The sequence below is a fragment of the Leptonotus elevatus genome, chromosome 2 (assembly GCF_054856555.1).
Source record: "Leptonotus elevatus isolate MCC_2025b chromosome 2, RoL_Lele_1.0, whole genome shotgun sequence".
In the NCBI taxonomy this organism is placed as follows: domain Eukaryota; kingdom Metazoa; phylum Chordata; class Actinopteri; order Syngnathiformes; family Syngnathidae; genus Leptonotus; species Leptonotus elevatus.
In genome coordinates this window covers 22,253,625-22,270,481 of record NC_141240.1, presented here as the reverse complement: position 1 = coordinate 22,270,481, position 16,857 = coordinate 22,253,625, and the positions used below count along the sequence as shown (strand labels likewise).

Below are 16,857 nucleotides of genomic sequence, written 5' to 3'. Positions count from 1 at the left end.
AGTACATGACATATTCTTTACTGAATCAATAGGTTGCTATTTATTTTTGTTACCATTTAAGTACCGAGTGCGAGTCCTTTCGTCACCACTGCAGCAAACGCTGACTCATCAACAGTTATATGTCGAGAACGAGGCCGCACCTGAGGGCTGTGGGGGGTTGGCGCAGGTCCGACCTCCGCCTCTTTCTCCACCACCTGCAACTCCATCACTCGAACCCTGACAGCAGGCGGCCATGTACTTCCGACGCCTTCTGTTCTGCTTGCTTTTTGCGCACTCCACAGCGGATTTGCCCATGTGCAAAGAGGTAAGTTGGGTGTAGACTTTTTTTTCTTTCTTGAATCTGAGTTGTCAGTGTGTACGTAAACATCTCGTTGATTCGGTGACAAGCAATGTCTGAACGCGATACGTCAGAAATTAAAATTATTACTCGTAATAAATGCAAGTTTATAAAAACGTATTTTCTTAAAAGTTGTAATTCGACAGTTGTGATTAGTTAGTGTGGCTGCGGACTGTGGAAATGCAGTGCGTGTCTGTTGGTGTGTGTGTGAATTGAACATATGCTTCCACTGTCCACACTAAACTGTCAATCATCTCTGATGGTGCTTGTGCAGTTTTTTTTTTTTTTACAAACGTCTCACTTCACTCTAATTTTTGTTTAACTCTCCTGCTAGCAAGAAATAACATTTCACCTGCACCAACTATACATGTAAAGTAGTATGACATAAAAACCACATTCAGTCCTATCAACTGACTAACGATTTCATGCTTTTTTTCAAACAAACAAACATATACTTGCCCTATATATGTGAAAAGGTTTTCTATCAATATGTTCACAATTTATGTAGCGTTCTTAAAGTGATACTTGGTTTCAGCAGTAAAAATTAACATTTTGTCTGGAATTATTTCGATAAATTCATTATTTTTCATGTACAATTCTTACCTTTCAATCACGGCTCACCTGTTTTCTGGGTTTGGTCATGTGACGTCAGCAAACCTAAACCCCTAACCAGGCACTTGTTTCCTGAGTACGCATGATGTCATCTTCAGTCGACAGTAAGTTTGTTTTTTAGTCGACAAGTGGCAAAATGTGTTTTTAAAGGTATTAATCGTACATGAAAAATAATTAAGTTATCACATTAATTAAAGACAAAATATCTTCTTACTGCTGAAAATGGCTAAATAAAAAAACAAGAGAAAGAATACAGTTGTGTGCAAAAAGCTTCAAATAATTTAACCAGAATGCATTGAAAGCAACATCAATTGCCTGATGAGAAAATTTCCTCTAGCATGAACACACATTTCCCCACATGTTGGGTAAAGTTTGTTATGATCCAATGAAATAAAAGGTGAGCTTTTATGGGGGGTCACGATTTGAAAAGGTACTTTTGGCTTGAACACAACACTACTCGCCACTAAAAGAACACCAATCCTACAGTGAAGGCTTTTCTTAAAGGGGAGCTGAGAGTTCTTTTAGTCAAGGTAATTGTGAACAATTTGATAAAGCTAGCAATCAGTGTTAGCGCAAACCCAGGTTTGTTCAAGAAAGCAAAATGAGAAGGTCAGGAGAGCCTACTAGAACATCTTCAGTCCCTTTAAATGGACACAGGTGCGAGTCCCATTTAACTTGAGTTTGCATGTAATGTTAATTCTCAAGGCAGCCACATCCCAGTTAAGGGTGCACACCACTTTCAATATGTACACTTTGTTTTTGTTTTTTTAAATCTGCTGTATTTGTACTTAACACAAGTGAGAACACATTCATAAAGCTATATAACAGGTTCATTGTTTTGCCCAATGCCTTTTAGCCTCATTACTTTGCATCGTTTTATTACTCTAATTAAATGGATGGATGCTAATTAAAAGCAGCCCTTTTAAAAATAGCATTTTTCTTTAGTTTTTCCTAATATGTCGTTAGGCTTGACTGCTTTTTGCCCAAGTGACCTTTTAAAGCTTCTGGCACGTGTCCAATTGGATGCATTTTAACATCAGAACCGAGGCCCATCTGCTACCCTAGCAGCCACTGCCTAATGGAAAACCCAAGGTCCTGCCTACTCCTGTTGCCGCTGTGTTTCTGTTAACTATTAATCCTGCACGGTTTAGTCCGCCTCATGAGCTTCAGCTCAGGATACCGACAACAAGATAACAGTCTGCTTCTTTCCTTTTTATTTTATTTATTATATATATTTATTATTATCTTTTTTTATTTTATTTTATTTTTATTTTATTTTTTATTTATATATATATATATATATATATATATATATATATATATATATATATATATATATATATATATATATATATATATATATATATATATATATATTTTTTTTTTTGCTTCTTTCCTAAATGACATTCATGCAGGTGCTATGCTGCTTGTCAGTCACCTACAAGTACTGTTAAGGCCCCACAGACAAATAGAGACAAAGCCTGCCGGCCCCTGCTGCCGCCAATGTTGACAAAAGGCATCACGCCCTCAACAAGGAACATTAAAACAACATTGGGAACGAGCTCCTTGGCAAATATTAGCTTTATCTTTTATTTGGAAAGGAGGCTGTCCTCATCCTCAAAGTTAAAAGCCTGTTTCTTACCGCTAACTTGTACTGTAAAAATGAGGGATGTCAGGCGATAAAAATTTGCAATAGTAATTAATCGCATGACTTCAATAGTTAACTCGTGACTAATCTCAAAATTTCGATCTGTTCTAAATGTACAATAAAATCACAATAAAGTAAAATAAGTTTTCATACTCTTAACATAAAAGTGGAAAAAATGTTTTATCGAAACTTGGCTGCATCTATTAGTCATTGCTGCAATAATTTCATTTTTTTTTAATTGAGTTAAAATTAAAAAGATGTACTGTACTGTAAAAAACTAGTGTGATATTGATTTGTGTTGAGGTCACTGTTCTGCCACTAGATGGCATAATTGCATTTGTAAGACATTGTTGACAGTTTAGTGCATTTTTCTTTTCATATTAAGAGCCATCTAATCTTTAACATAAAGTAACTTGTGAAATTCTGCACATTTTTAAAATTGTAAAATACAACTTGACCCCAGTCTCCACAAATATATGCATTATTATTCAATTTATTACTGCTACATTTTGACACGGACGTGTCTGCTGCTTTGCAACTGGAATTCCCCCAGTACAGGCTTTCCAAGTAAGGGGCAGTCATTAATCGCGCATTAAAAAAATTAACTAAAAAATTAACAAAATAATGTTGACACCTCTAGTAAAAATGTATCCGCTCATGTGGTCTCCTCAGCGGGAATTTGATTTGCTAGTCGTGTTTTTAGAAAGTCGAGGAGTTGGTGGCTAAGTTGTCAGCGCTGTTGTAGGTGGTGTTGAGAATAATCAACCCTCATTACCACGGACCAGCTGCAGTCTATAGCTAAGCTCAGCTAGCTAGCTGAGGAGACTCCCCTTTTGCTGAAGTATAATGCCTTTCATTTGTTACTGTGTGTGACGGCATGAGTGAGAGTCCGACCGCAAACTAGCGACAGAAACATAGATGCACTGCTAAGATGCTAAGATTCAGTGACCGTACTGCTGAACAGTTGCTTTAAAGCATACATGAGCGTACACGTCTGAGCTCCCCATTCAAATGACAACACACGCAACAATCTTATAATAGTCAAATTAATTGCTAATATCGCCTCGTTTTGTCTTCTGAGGTGGCACATATGTCAATATTCCGCCTGTTTGTCCTCCACTACAGTCAGATTATCACTTTGAGTACACCGAGTGCGACGTCCTGGGTTCTCGCTGGAGGGTGGCCATTCCCAACAAGGCCCAAATCTGCACCGGCCTCCCAGATCCAGTCAAAGGCACTCAATGCAGTGAGTGTCCTACTCTAGTGTTGTGTTCAAAACAAAAAGTCCAATGTACAAATGCGTAGCGGAGGTTCATGTTCATTTCCTTTGCTAGCTTTCTCCTGTAATGAAGGCGAGTTCCTGGACATGCGGACTCAGCTGTGCCAGAAGTGCGCGGCCGGGACGTACTCTTTGGGTTCTGGTGTGGCCTTCGACGAGTGGGACCGCCTGCCCACAGGTTTCGTCACCCTCGGGCTCAACACCAACAGTTGGGACTTCCACACAGACTGCTCCAAGTTAGTAGAACGCATGGGTATATATACGTCAAGGCGTGGTCCGATCACCGATTTGATGGTTTATTGTGGTTTTAAAAAGTCACGTTTTTCAATAAGTGCTAATAATGGCTGTCGCCGGTAATGAGCTCTTATTTTCTTTTTTGAGGGGACTTCCAAGCGGGCACAATACAATTGGCTACTTGGATAGTTTTAAATGAGGACGTTAATGAGAGGCCAGTTGCTCCCCCCTTCTTTGTGAGCAGAGAAGGGAGGGATGAGCAGTTACGAGAACCTTCACAGAGGAGGAGAAGGGACACCGCAACCTCCAGCAATCTCATAAGAATGCATCTCAGGGGGTGGCCATTTTGCTGTTGATTGAAAATGACAGTTGCTCAAGGCTCACCTGTTGTCCGAAGCTGAGCAGTTATTGTTTGTTTTTCGATTTTTTGAAACTCAAGCCTTCATTTTTACGTCCCTCTTCCATATTTCTTGATTGAACCACTACAGCAGTTCAGCTCACTGAGATTTACAGAAAGATTGATCCCATTTCCCAAATGCACCCATTTTCGCTATAAAATTCCCAAATGAAGAGATAATTGGCATATCTACAGTTCATCTTATTCAGGACATCTACAGCACAATTTTTCACGTTCCCAAAAATTCACACAATATTCAGTATTCCACATTTCAGTATTCCACCCATTCTGTTACAAAATTATTTAATATATATATTTAATAAAATTAATATCAGACCCATAAATGGTTGCATTGGACATGACCTGTTCGCGTGTCTCAACCAATAAAACGAATCATTTGGATGATGTCAACACTTCTGGTTCATGATTGGATCTTAACTAACCAATCACAATCGCAAGTTAATTTGCATGATGTTCATGTTCAAAAACATGTTACAGCCTCCTGGCGTCCACTATAAAAACTAAAAACATGAGATACCCCCCCCCCCCTCCTCCAAAAAAACCCAAAAACATGTCCAAATCAGCGAAAAAAAAGAAAATAAATTTTGGTCAGAAGATTCACCTCCTCCGACTTATTCAAAGCAGGCCATCATTTTAATTTGACGTCATTCTCTACTTTATTTGCTATCTTTGATCCCATCTTTACTCCAGCTCCACTTGGACACCGATGGGTGACTACGTGGCCTCCAACACGGACGAGTGCACGGCCACGCTATCGTATTCTGTCAACCTGAAGAAACCGGGAAGTGTGTCCTTTGACTATTTCTATTCTGACAACAGCATCTACTTTGAGTTCTTTGTAAGTGGGCCAGGCCAGCTAATTCATTTGTTACGTCTTCTTTTTATCCATCCAAAACGTCGGCAGCTTTTATGTGGAAAAATCTTGGATGAGCATCATGACGGGGCTCTTGAATCCAGATTCTCTCCCTTTCAGGTCCAAAACGACCAGTGCCAGTCCACTGACTCGACCAGCCGCTGGATGAAGATTTCTGACAGCGACTGGAGCCATCATGAGGTTTGACTTTTTGCCCAGGGTACAAGAGTATTCAGAAATTGTCCATTTATCAATTATTATTTTATTGTGTTATTGTGACGATGTACGTATTTGACTCTGCTGCAGGTCCAGCTGAACAAAGGCAACAATGTTCTGTTTTGGAGAACCACCGCCTACGCTCTTCAGGGTCGGGCTGACAAAGCCGTGCTGGTGCGAAACATCGCCATCTCGGGTACGTCACTCAAAATTGGAGGACAATTTAGGCAGCAGCATTTTTGAAAAATAGAAACTTGATTTGATCAAAAAATATATTCTTTGGAGTACACCAATCATTTTTGGACCATTTAAATAAAGTTGGATTGTCTCACTGTGTTGTGTGTGCCACTTTCTCTCCAGGCGTGGCCTACACGTCCGAGTGTTTCCACTGCAAGCCCGGCACCCACAGCGCCAAACTGGGATCCGCCCGCTGTGCCCCCTGTCCCGCTGATACCTACTCCAACAAGGGGGCCACCGTTTGCCAGCAGTGTGACCCTGATAAATATGCAGGTACACTCCAAGATGTCAGCTTGCTTTTTAGGAGTAGCGGTTCTCTAACGTCGACAGACCTTACGCTGGCGAGCATTTTCCCGTGACGTCCTCAGTAGTGACAATTTGTCATTCCGTAAAAAAACATGATTAAAATCATTGTTTTGCAAACGACAAGAAGCCAACCAGGGAGTTAATTATGCTGAATATATTCAAAGACATGGTGCTTTTTTATTAATAATGTTGCAAAAGCAGTCATTTATGATGGAAAGTTTGGACCTGTATGTGCATCCAAGACACAACTCGTGGTTGCCTTACCTCATCATGAGAAAAAACAATATGAAAGCATGCGTGCATGGATTTGAAATTTATGTGTCACTTTGCAATCATTTCACGCCCAAAGATATGGGAAGAGTGAGGGGTTTAGTATAGGGCTTCACCTAATGATTAAATTTTTTTAAAAAAGTCTATTATTTTGTCGCTCAATGGATGAGTCAGATAAAAAATAAATAAATCACATTTTAATTTGCATCCTTATTTTAAAAACAGGACATTATTTCAATTTGGCAATGCAGAAAATGCACACGTATGAATTAATTAATAAGATTCAGTTACTGGTTTGGTTTGTAAAATGTAAGAAAATAGGCAAAAATATTTATTATTTTTTCCAAAGTAAAACAGATACTTGCTTCTTTTTTTAATCTTTGATTCAGCACAAACATAATAAATCTCCTTTCACGGAGGATTACAGAAAACTGGGAATATTTATTGATGGGGGGCTGAAACGGATTAATTATTCGTTCATTAATTTAAAATCAAACAAGCTCTCCAAACCAGTAATTGATTAATAATTAAATCGATCAATATAATATTTATATGATTAACTTGTTGCGCTCTTAGTTTAGCATGTTTATGCTAGTGCCGCACCGGTCCCTATATGCAGGTATGCAAATAAATAAATAAATAAATACAACAGAATAATTAATGGTATTCCTTTTTCAGCAGTTCACGAACCAAATTTGATAACCACTGCTTTTCGAGCACTGGGCTCAAAATCGCAATATGCTTCTCATTGTGTGCATCCATTTTTCTAATCCTAAATCACACCAGCTGCATCACTAACGTTGATGTGAGCTATTGTTCCCTTTGTCGTTTTTTGCAGAGGTTTCATCGGGAAGCTGCAAAGTGAGACCGGCGTGCACAACCACAGACTACTTCTACACGCACACGCCCTGTGACGCTCACGGAAAGGTACGCTCGCAAACTTACAGCAAAAGTCAGCAACAAAGCAGGATCAACTCCAGCTCAGCCCATTGAATGTGAAACACCACCCATGTGCGGCGTGCGCCTCAGACGCAGCTGATGTACAAATGGATCCAGCCCAAAATCTGCAGCGAGACCGCCGAGGGGTCCGTGAAGCTGCCCGCGTCAGGGGAGAAGCAAACATGTCCGCCGTGCAACCCGGGGTTTTTTGTCAGCAACACCTCCAACACCTGCCAAGCTTGCGCTGACAATTTCTACTCGAATGGAACAGGTGGATATTGCTCTTCGTCTTACAGACTAGGAAATAATGCCAAGTTTTATATACTGTGGTTTGAAGTGATGTTATCATTCGGTTAACAGTCTGTGAAAAGTGCCCCGTCGGCACAGAAGCGGTGGTTGGTTTGGAGTACAAATGGTGGAACACAATGCCGAGCAACATGAAGAGTTCTGTCCTACGGGCAGATTTGGACGACTCCGTACGCCGCACTGGTCAGTGAACGCATCAAAACACATTATGGCCATACTATAAAATTGTGTTTGTACGTCATCAACATTTAGTCGTCCGTCTGCTGCTTTCTGGGAAAATGCAGTACATCATCCTAAAAATGTGGTATTGTGGCAGGGCTTAGTGTCACCACCATAAAACATTTGCTAAATCTCCAGGATAACAGTTTAAAGAAGGGGTGTCCAAACTATGGCTCGATGGGCAATTTGTGGCTCGCGATCCATTTTTCAGCAGCCCGTGACATAATACTAAAAATTATATTTGACACAGCCTGCAAGGAGGTTTGACTTCAAAATAGATGCCACTATTAAAAACAAGTTGGTTTATATATTTTCTAGAAATGCAAAGATACAAATAACTATTCACAACAAAAATCCTAACAAGCACATTTTAGAAGTTTTTTTTATTATTACACTTTCTGCTTGTGTCCAACTTTTAAACATTAATGACTGTCAAGTAACTATTCTAAAAATTGTCATCTTATTACAGTTTCCTCCTTTTGTTTTTCAATGTGGAGCTGGGATCCGTGCAGGGGTGGATCTAGTCTTGGGGGATACAGGGCCAACCCCACCCCAAATCCTAAACCAGCAATCACCATTACCAGAAAGCTGTAATGTAGCAGTTTTTAAAAAGGAAAAAAAACAAAAAATATACAAACAATTAAATAATTGCTTGATTTATTGATTTCAATGTGTTTCTTTTTTTCTTTTTTATGCAACCCTCAAATGAAAAAGTTTGGACACCCCTGGTTTACAGTAATAAGTTAACATCATGATTTGTCATTCTAAGATAAGCAGAAGTAAACCAGTCTAACATTACGCCATTAACAATAATAAACATCTATTGACTAGGGCGAGATGATATTTCAGATTTTTTTTCTTCTTCTGTGTGCTATGCCATCATGACAGCGTGGGAAGTGGCCGGAGAATACGTGTACACTACTCCCAGTGATCGAGACACGGACTACCTCATGCTCACACTCACTGTCCCGGGATACAGGTGAACTCTTCCGCTGGTTGATATTGCGCCCGATATCTATCAATGGAGTTCACTTATGTGCATGGCGTGTCATCTTTGCAGGCTGCCAAAGTCAAAAGACGACAAACGGAGTGAACTGTCTCGCATCAGCTTCGTCTTTGAAACCTCGTGTTCGGCAGACTGCACCTTGCTTTTCATGGTGGTAGGATGTCACCAATAGAATGTGGACTGCTGTCAAAAATAAAACGATGGACATTTTGCGCAGTGACGTTGACTTTCTTGACAGGGTTTCAATCGGTGGGACAACAATGCGGTGGAGCAGTGGAAGGGCAGCAACAGGAAGCAGTCATACTCGTACCTGATTCAGAGCAACGACACTCTAAGCTTCACCTGGACTTTTCAACGAATAGACAACTCGTCAGCGGTCAGGATATTCACCACTTTCAGAAACTGCGGCAAATGCTGTAAAAAAAAAAAGAGCTATGGACAGGAAGTGATGGTTATGCTAGAGTTAAGTATGGAGTGTTAAGATAGGGGGGAGAGAGAGAGAGAGAGAGAGAGAGAGAGAGAGAGAGAGAGAGAGAGAGAGAGAGAGAGAGAGAGAGAGAGAGAGAGAGAGAGAGAGAGAGAGAGAGAGAGAGAGAGAAAATAAAGAGAGGAGGGGCAGGGGGAGAGAGATATGTGAGAGAGGGGAGAAATGTGTGAGAGAGAGATAAATTGTGAGAGAGGGGGAAGAGGGAGAATTGTGAGAGAGGGGGAGAGATATATATGACAGAGAGGAGAGAGATAGAGATATGTGTGTGAGAGAGAGAGAGATATGTGAGTGGGTAGAGAGAAAGATTTGAGAGAGTGGAGAGAGATAAATGTGAGAGGGGGATATGAGAGAGAGATATGTGAGATAGGTAGGCGGGAGAGATGAGAGAAATGAGACAGAGAGAGAGAGAGAAAAAGAAAGAAAGAGAGAGAGAGACAGAGAAGCGGTAAAAGAGAGACTCCCCTCTCTCTGAGGGCACTGCACTGTACTAAGTGCAGTGTGAAAAGGCTTAGGGAAAACGTTATGTAAAAACATAGTGTTACAATTGGGTAAATTCCATATTTAAAGTGCCTTGAAAAGCTGAGAAGTGAATTGTCTCGCAAATCAAATGAATTAAATTGAACTGCGTCCCCCTTGTCAGGAGAAGCGGTACAGCATTGATGTGGCGAAAATCTTCTTCATTCAAATCACCAACGTTCTGGGGGGCGTGGCCTCAAAATGTCGCCAATGCGCCCCTACGTCTCGCTTCGGCGATGACTCCGCCTGCGTGCCCTGCCCGCCAGGCCATCGCTTGGTCAGCGACAAGGTCGGCGAGGGAGCCAAGGGAATGTGCCAGCGCTGCCCGCCCAACTCCATCGTCGCCACCGAGTGGCCAACCGGAGAGCCGGCCTGCGTTGCGTGCGGCCCAAACACAAACAACAACCAGGTGCAGGTTTTTCTCATCTCTGTGCTGATTGTTTCCAAAATTAAATACATAAAAATATTCAATGCTTAAATATTCAATAGAAATAAATAAATACAAATTAAATACTAAAAAATATCTAATTTATTTTCACTTTTATTTAATTTTTAATTTTTACTTTTTTATTTTAGTATTTTTGGTCCTCCATATTTTGTCAACTTTACAGCACTACTACTAATGATTGCAAAACCTTGAGAAATACAGACAAGGATTTAAGTCCATCCATTCCATTTCTGTTGAGATTTTTTGATCAAATACAATGTCTCCATCCAACCATTCATTTTCTGTGATTACATATTCCAATTGGTAAGTATATTCTTATCTTCTGTTCTTTTCCAGGCCTACACAGCTTGCCTCAGTGTTTGCACGGCTAAAATACAAACAAGCAGCGGCGCGCTGCTGCACTACGACTTCTCTCCTCTGTCCAACGTCACCTCCTTCCAAAGTGGCCCGCGCTTCACCAGCAAAGGCTTGCGCTACTTCCATCTCTTCAACGTGGCTCTGTGCGGCAAAGAGGTGACACTCCGCACCGTGGGCCTCCTCACTTCCCTTTTGGCTGCTCCGTATCCTTTCCGCTTCACCCGCCATCTCGTTTTCACAGGGTCAAGCGCCGGCGACCTGCGTGAACAACGTGACGGAGCACAGCCGGGCGGTCCGAGGACACGTGTGCCAGTCCCTTGTGGTTCCCTCGGACATCAGGAGTCAGAACATGGTGGCGTCACAGCCCTTCGTTATTGGCGACACTCTCATTGGTGCGAGGTCACGTGTCATTGTTTGAAAGCACATTGTCTTCACCTCACTTTGCAAAAATGCAGTGAAAGTGTGAGATCACTGCTTTGTAACCTGATTTTTTAAAATAGAAATGACTACTTTCCTATCAGCCATTTATTAACATTTTTGACAAAATATATACAGAAAATAGCTCTTAATAGCAAAAAAAACCCCATGAATAATTGACATCCCATCTATAATATATATATATATATATACATATATATATATATATAAATTCTAGATTGGGGGGGAAAAAAAGCCACCTCAAGTCTGCGTGGAACAGAGAAGAAAAAAACGTGACAATAACTCAACCCAGGCTAAATTAGCTCATCCCTGTCTGTCAAGATTTCCTTCACCATATTTACATTTGGTGAAGCACTTCATTGTCAAATGTTTTGTCATGAGTTGTGACAGTCGGCCGTGATCATGTTGTAATAATGTTTACTCTTTTTGAAGGTGTAAGTACTGACACGGTCCTGGCTAACATCTCCTCTCCGTTGTGGCTCTTCCCCTCAACATCTGATCTACCAGATGTTATATTCTATTACAAGTAAGTCATATCGGCCCCTTTAACAACGCTTATGAAAAGCTGGGAATTTTATGGCAAGGAGCATCTGGAGCCTCTTTCAGACGTTTTCCAGTTCCTTAAGAGAGTTCTTTTCCATGAGGTGCCATCTTGAATTTCCAGCGACCAGTGTGAGAGAGATAACATCAAATTAAACACACTGCAACCCCCTCCCCCCGGCACGCATTCACACTTGAGAACATTAATGAATCACATGTCACCGGAGAGGGGATATGGCTAACTTTGATTTCTTCAGTGTTGCCCCATGAATAGTTGATACTATTTGTTACACCCTCTATGATGCGATGGTCGTATTTAAAAAAGCAAATCCTTGTGACTTTGTCCCGTTTTTCAGGTCCGCTGAGACAACGCAGGCTTGTAAAGGAGGCCGCTCGGCCACCATCAGGCTGAGATGCGACCCGACCCTGAACACCGTTGACCACATCACGCTGCCGAGGTATCGCTCGCTGTAGCCAAACTTTCTCTCGTTCGGGCAGGGTTTGATTTAATGAAGGGCTGGGTGGTTAATCTGTTTCATTAATTTGGTTGTATTGCTCAGGACAAAATACGTAAAAAAAAAAGTGATTTGTCATTTATTTTATTTCTTTGTGGCTTCCATAGTTAACTAGCTCCCAGACATTTTCATTGAAGCAACCCTCTTTTCTCCTGGCTATTTTACTGGATTTTGACTGATTTTGCAAGGCCTACAGAAAATTGTGTTCTATTGCTTTAGAAACAAAAGAAAGATTAAAGTCTCTTCTTTCATCAGGAAAAGTATATTTTTATCTTTTTCCGTTTTGCAGCTATTAGCATTAGAATATAGCTAAAGTTTCATCATTATTCACGTGCCTGTTTAAAACACTGGAGAAAAGAGCTTGTTGCGTCATGGCCCTTGATCTCTTATACTCTGCTGCCACCCGCAGGCCGTTTTTGTAATAACTAGCATTTCTTTAAGTGACCTCTTCAGGTCAGAGGCTGCATTAAAGCCTTCTTTGTGTTCTGTCTGCTTTTTGGGACGATGGCAATATTTACAATAAAATGTGTTTATACGTTTTTGGGAGCAAATGAGTTAAAAGCACACCTCTGCTGATGTAAAGTATTATAGAGGAGCTAGTTTACAAAAGATTTTCTCTTTTCACTACCACAGTTACCTTGAAAAAGTAACTTAACATAAAAATGACGCAAAATGCAAAGTTAATTAGAATATTATTATTTTTAACAGATTTTGTTACAGATTGAAGAATAAAATTTGACAAAGACAACCTTTTTGACGTACTATAATTATTTAAAAAAAAGTATTAGTCTTTTCTGGATTTCACTTAAAATAAATGGGCTATTTTTTTTTTTAAGAAGAAGTCTTTCTAGACTTACAGAAAAAAAAATTAAGAATCAAATAAAGAAGATCTAATTTTACTTGACATATTTAACTATTAATATTGTAATGGTAAAACCTAACATTTCTAATGTATATTGTTGTATATTGTTAATAAATATAGTGATTAAATTGGGGAACCTCCTTCAGTCACAAAATCAGGTGCCCCCCACCACCCCCCTTTTAAACGGGATTGCATACTGTACTGAGATCTTTTTTTTATTTATCACTATGTTAATGAAGCCACATAACACTGTTGACAGCATAGAGTGTGCAACAAACCCAAATACTAAATACCACAGTTTCCCTTTTTCGGTGTGTTACATATAGTACAGTATTACGTTGAGTGCCTGAGTACTCGGGTGTTAGCAATCAGGTGGCCCTCCTGTATTTTATTGATGAGTTTTGTTACATGCACAATAGGTGCAAGAGGGATCACCATGGCTAAAATGTATGACTTTAGTTAGGTCTTGTCAATTCGTACACACTGCTGCAACCTGGAGGTTCAAGTTAAAGTAAACTACTGCATACTCCATAGTAACGTTTTGTGACTTTGATGAGTAACTGTAGTGATTACCTTACTGGAAAAAAATAACACATTAGATTAGTCATTACTGGAAAATGTGGAGTGGAAATGTGTTACTAGTAATGCAACACGTTGTTTGCCAAAGTGTATTTTTATTTACTTGCAAGTGACTTATTTGTTTTATGAATTATAACTTTTGGTTTTGTATTTTAGTTTACATGCTGAAGTGTTTTTGTGTACTGCGCATGTAATGAGCGCAAAAGAGAGAGAGGTATAACAGAGCGAGCGTCCGTCGAGAGAGAGAAAAATAAATAAAGAGAGACGCGCTTTAATCCTTGTCCTGCCGTGTTTGAGTTTATTTAGCAGGGAAGACGCCACAAAACATCATAAACTCGAAATTATTTGTAGCCCGCCTTTTACCCGCAGCCTTCGGAAACCACAACAACATCTTCGTGTTACAGTAACATAACAGTGATGCCATTAACGCCTTAGTGTACCAGTATCACTGTTAGTGGCAGAACTTGGTCTTCCTGATTCCTGCAAATAGCTGTAGGTCGTTCAGTGGTTTTTTTTTTTGCCACTAGATGGCACCAAAGGCCTGGCTAATTGGTGTCAATGATGTTTGTTGAAACGATACACATTGAGATATTTATGTGTGGGAGGAGCTAAATTTCGCCTTGGTTCCGCAAAGATTGAATCAAACTTGAATGTTTTTGTTTGTTGAAGAAGTTTCAGAAGTTAACAAGAGTCTTCGGCCACACAAATTTCCAGGACATTTTTACAAAATAAAATGTATGTTATAAAATGAGTCTAAAAAGATATTAAAGTGTTTTAGGGTCATAGTTTATGGTGTGTTTATGGTTTCAGTTATTGATATAGGCAGCTATTTACATTTTTCGGAGCGACGTCAGCTACTCGCTGGCCGCAGCAGGGTATTGGTCCCTATCCCCTGCCAAGAGCAGGTGTGTTTGTTTACTAAATTTCTCTCCTATCTGTGGAAGTTGATACCACCATCTTTATTTGCTGCTCTGTTTTTATGTGCAAATGGAAGACAAAAAAAAACCTCAATCATATGTCACTTTTCTAATAACTCATTGCATTTGCATATGCCAGATTTTACATGGTTGTTGTTTTTTCTACAATATTTATTTAGTAATATATTTTTGTTTTAAACAATCTGTCGTGTGCTGCCGAAGCACCTAAATTTCCCCTCTGGAGATTTATTAAAGTTGTATCTCATTTTATGTTATCATATCTTACTGTTGTGAAAAATAACTATAAATAAGCAAAAAAACAAAACAAAAAGATGGGCCTATTTTGAATGCCCTTTAAGTTAGCTTTTCGGATAAGCAAATGGGGGGGGGGGGGGATAAGTAATAAATATGGGAAAAAGATGTGAGACTTTTATTTCAAGGTCATATCGCTCCACCCTATTTTGACAAAATACAAGTCCTCTGTTATGGTTTCTCGTCCACAGTAACTGCTCAGAGGGGACGTGTGATGGCTGCACTTTCCACTTCCTTTGGCAGAGTCAGCACGCGTGTCCACTGTGCACCAAACATAATTACAAGGAGATTGTCAGCGCTTGTGAAGAAGGTATACAGGTAAGCACGGACACGAGGAAAAGGGTCTGTTCATTATTCAGGAATGGAAAGTGCCTGAAATAGAAATGAAAAAAAAAATGTGTGTTAATTTTTTGCTGTCGTTTTTTAGAGGACGACGTACGTCTGGCAGCAGCCGCTGCAGTGTCACGGAGGCGAGGCCCTCCCAGCCCAGACGGTCAGCGCTTGTGTGACTCTAGATTTCTGGCTCAAGTTTGGCGTTTCCACAGGAACAGTCGCCGCCGCTCTGCTCATCGCCCTAATCTGTTACTTCTGGAAGAAGACGCGCAAGTGAGAGGACATGTTTTGACTTTGATACTGTTAACCAATCGCTAGTTGTCAAAATGTCAACATTATGATGAGGAGAGATGATTAAATACCAGATTTTAATACAACCTGGAAATGTAATGGATCGTTCATGTGTGAAACGCCACTTGTGAAATTTGCTATTCAGCTCCTTGTTAGAAAAAAGTATTGATACATTAAAAAGTTGGACTTCTCCATTCGAAAGTTGATCAAATTACAGTAAATTATTAGTATTTGAGGTTCCTCTTGAAAATGTGTCAACCTTCTCTTCGCCTGCAGATTGGAGTACAAGTACTCCAAACTGATGATGAGCTCCGGGGGCAAAGAGTGCGAGCTGCCCACCGCTGACAGCTGCGCAATCATGGAAGGAGAGGACGCCGAGGACGACCTCATCCATCTCACTCACAAGTCCTTCTTCAACAAAATTAAAGCGTACTCACACGAGGTCGGCATGCACGCGCTCGCGCATTGGGCGGGCGACACCTTTCTTTAACCTTCTGTTTCGTTTTATTTAGAGGACATCCGACGGATTCGATTCGGTGCCTCTCAAGTCATCATCTTGTCACCTGCAAAAAGAGGACGACGATTCTGATGATGCGTGATGCGAAGGTTTCACTGAAGCAGTTTTGCTCAATTCTTTTTTTTTTTTATGTTCTACTGTATAGCAAGGCTATATGAAGCATATTAAGTTTATGCAAGACGAAATCCTTCCACGAGATATGTGTGGCCATAAAATGTGGGCACCTGGAACGTAGTCTTGTTTTTCTGGAGGCTGGAACACAGGACAGTTACTTGTTTGTATAAAACAGAACAATCCTAAACATCATTAAAATAATAATAAATATAATTGCTACTCTTGTTTGTAATTCTCATTACACTTGTATTGGGAGTCGTGTAAGTTATGTCTTTTCGTCCTTTGGAATTGGCTAACCTGTTTTGTACTGTATTAGGCAATCTTTGTAATGTTATGTTATTTGACCATATGTGAAAAGGATAGGCTTTAGCTTTGATGGAAAATCTTGTTGCATTGATATTTTCATTTGAAATCTTTTTGTGCCTTCTATTTTCACAATAAAATCATGTAAAGATAGTCTTATCAGTTATTGTGTACTTCATGAGTCATTCCACGGAACATGCTTATTGGTGATACTTTTTAAATTAGGTGTTTTAATTTATTTTTCAATGCAGTTATACGTCAATTATTCGTAAACTTTCACTAACTAATCTATCCCTAGTCCACTGAATTAAATCAGTATTCAAATAAAATGTCTTATTTGATTGTAAAATATGTATTACTATTCTTTATATTATGTAATTTAATAAAAAAATATATAACGGTGCTATTTATTAAAAGCCACTTTTAAAATTTGTTTGGTATTTTTATG

The 16,857-nt window shown here is 39.8% G+C and overlaps 1 protein-coding gene across 1 annotated transcript; it reads left to right on the top strand.

Moving 5' to 3' along the window:
* Positions 1-139: 139 nt before the first annotated feature.
* On the top strand, positions 140-16,568 carry elapor1 (endosome-lysosome associated apoptosis and autophagy regulator 1). Its single transcript, XM_086067306.1, has 22 exons — positions 140-304; positions 3,723-3,843; positions 3,932-4,112; positions 5,219-5,366; positions 5,502-5,582; positions 5,688-5,793; positions 5,958-6,107; positions 7,249-7,337; positions 7,440-7,620; positions 7,710-7,838; positions 8,763-8,853; positions 8,935-9,034; positions 9,119-9,256; positions 10,008-10,292; positions 10,668-10,844; positions 10,930-11,080; positions 11,559-11,652; positions 12,023-12,124; positions 15,043-15,169; positions 15,279-15,457; positions 15,752-15,917; positions 15,988-16,568. The coding sequence occupies exons 1-22, from the start codon at positions 233-235 to the stop codon at positions 16,072-16,074; spliced, it is 2,955 nt and encodes a 984-aa protein (XP_085923432.1). The 5' UTR covers positions 140-232; the 3' UTR covers positions 16,075-16,568.
* The last annotated feature ends 289 nt before the right edge of the window (positions 16,569-16,857 follow it).

Bases quoted from the DNA above. Each gene is read 5' to 3' on its own strand.
- elapor1 (XM_086067306.1), top strand. From the start codon at position 233: ATGTACTTCCGACGCCTTCTGTTCTGCTTGCTTTTTGCGCACTCCACA. The intron at 7,839-8,762 runs GTCAGTGAACGC...CCATCATGACAG, and splicing joins CGACTCCGTACGCCGCACTG to CGTGGGAAGTGGCCGGAGAA. The intron at 12,125-15,042 runs GTATCGCTCGCT...TCTCGTCCACAG, and splicing joins GACCACATCACGCTGCCGAG to TAACTGCTCAGAGGGGACGT.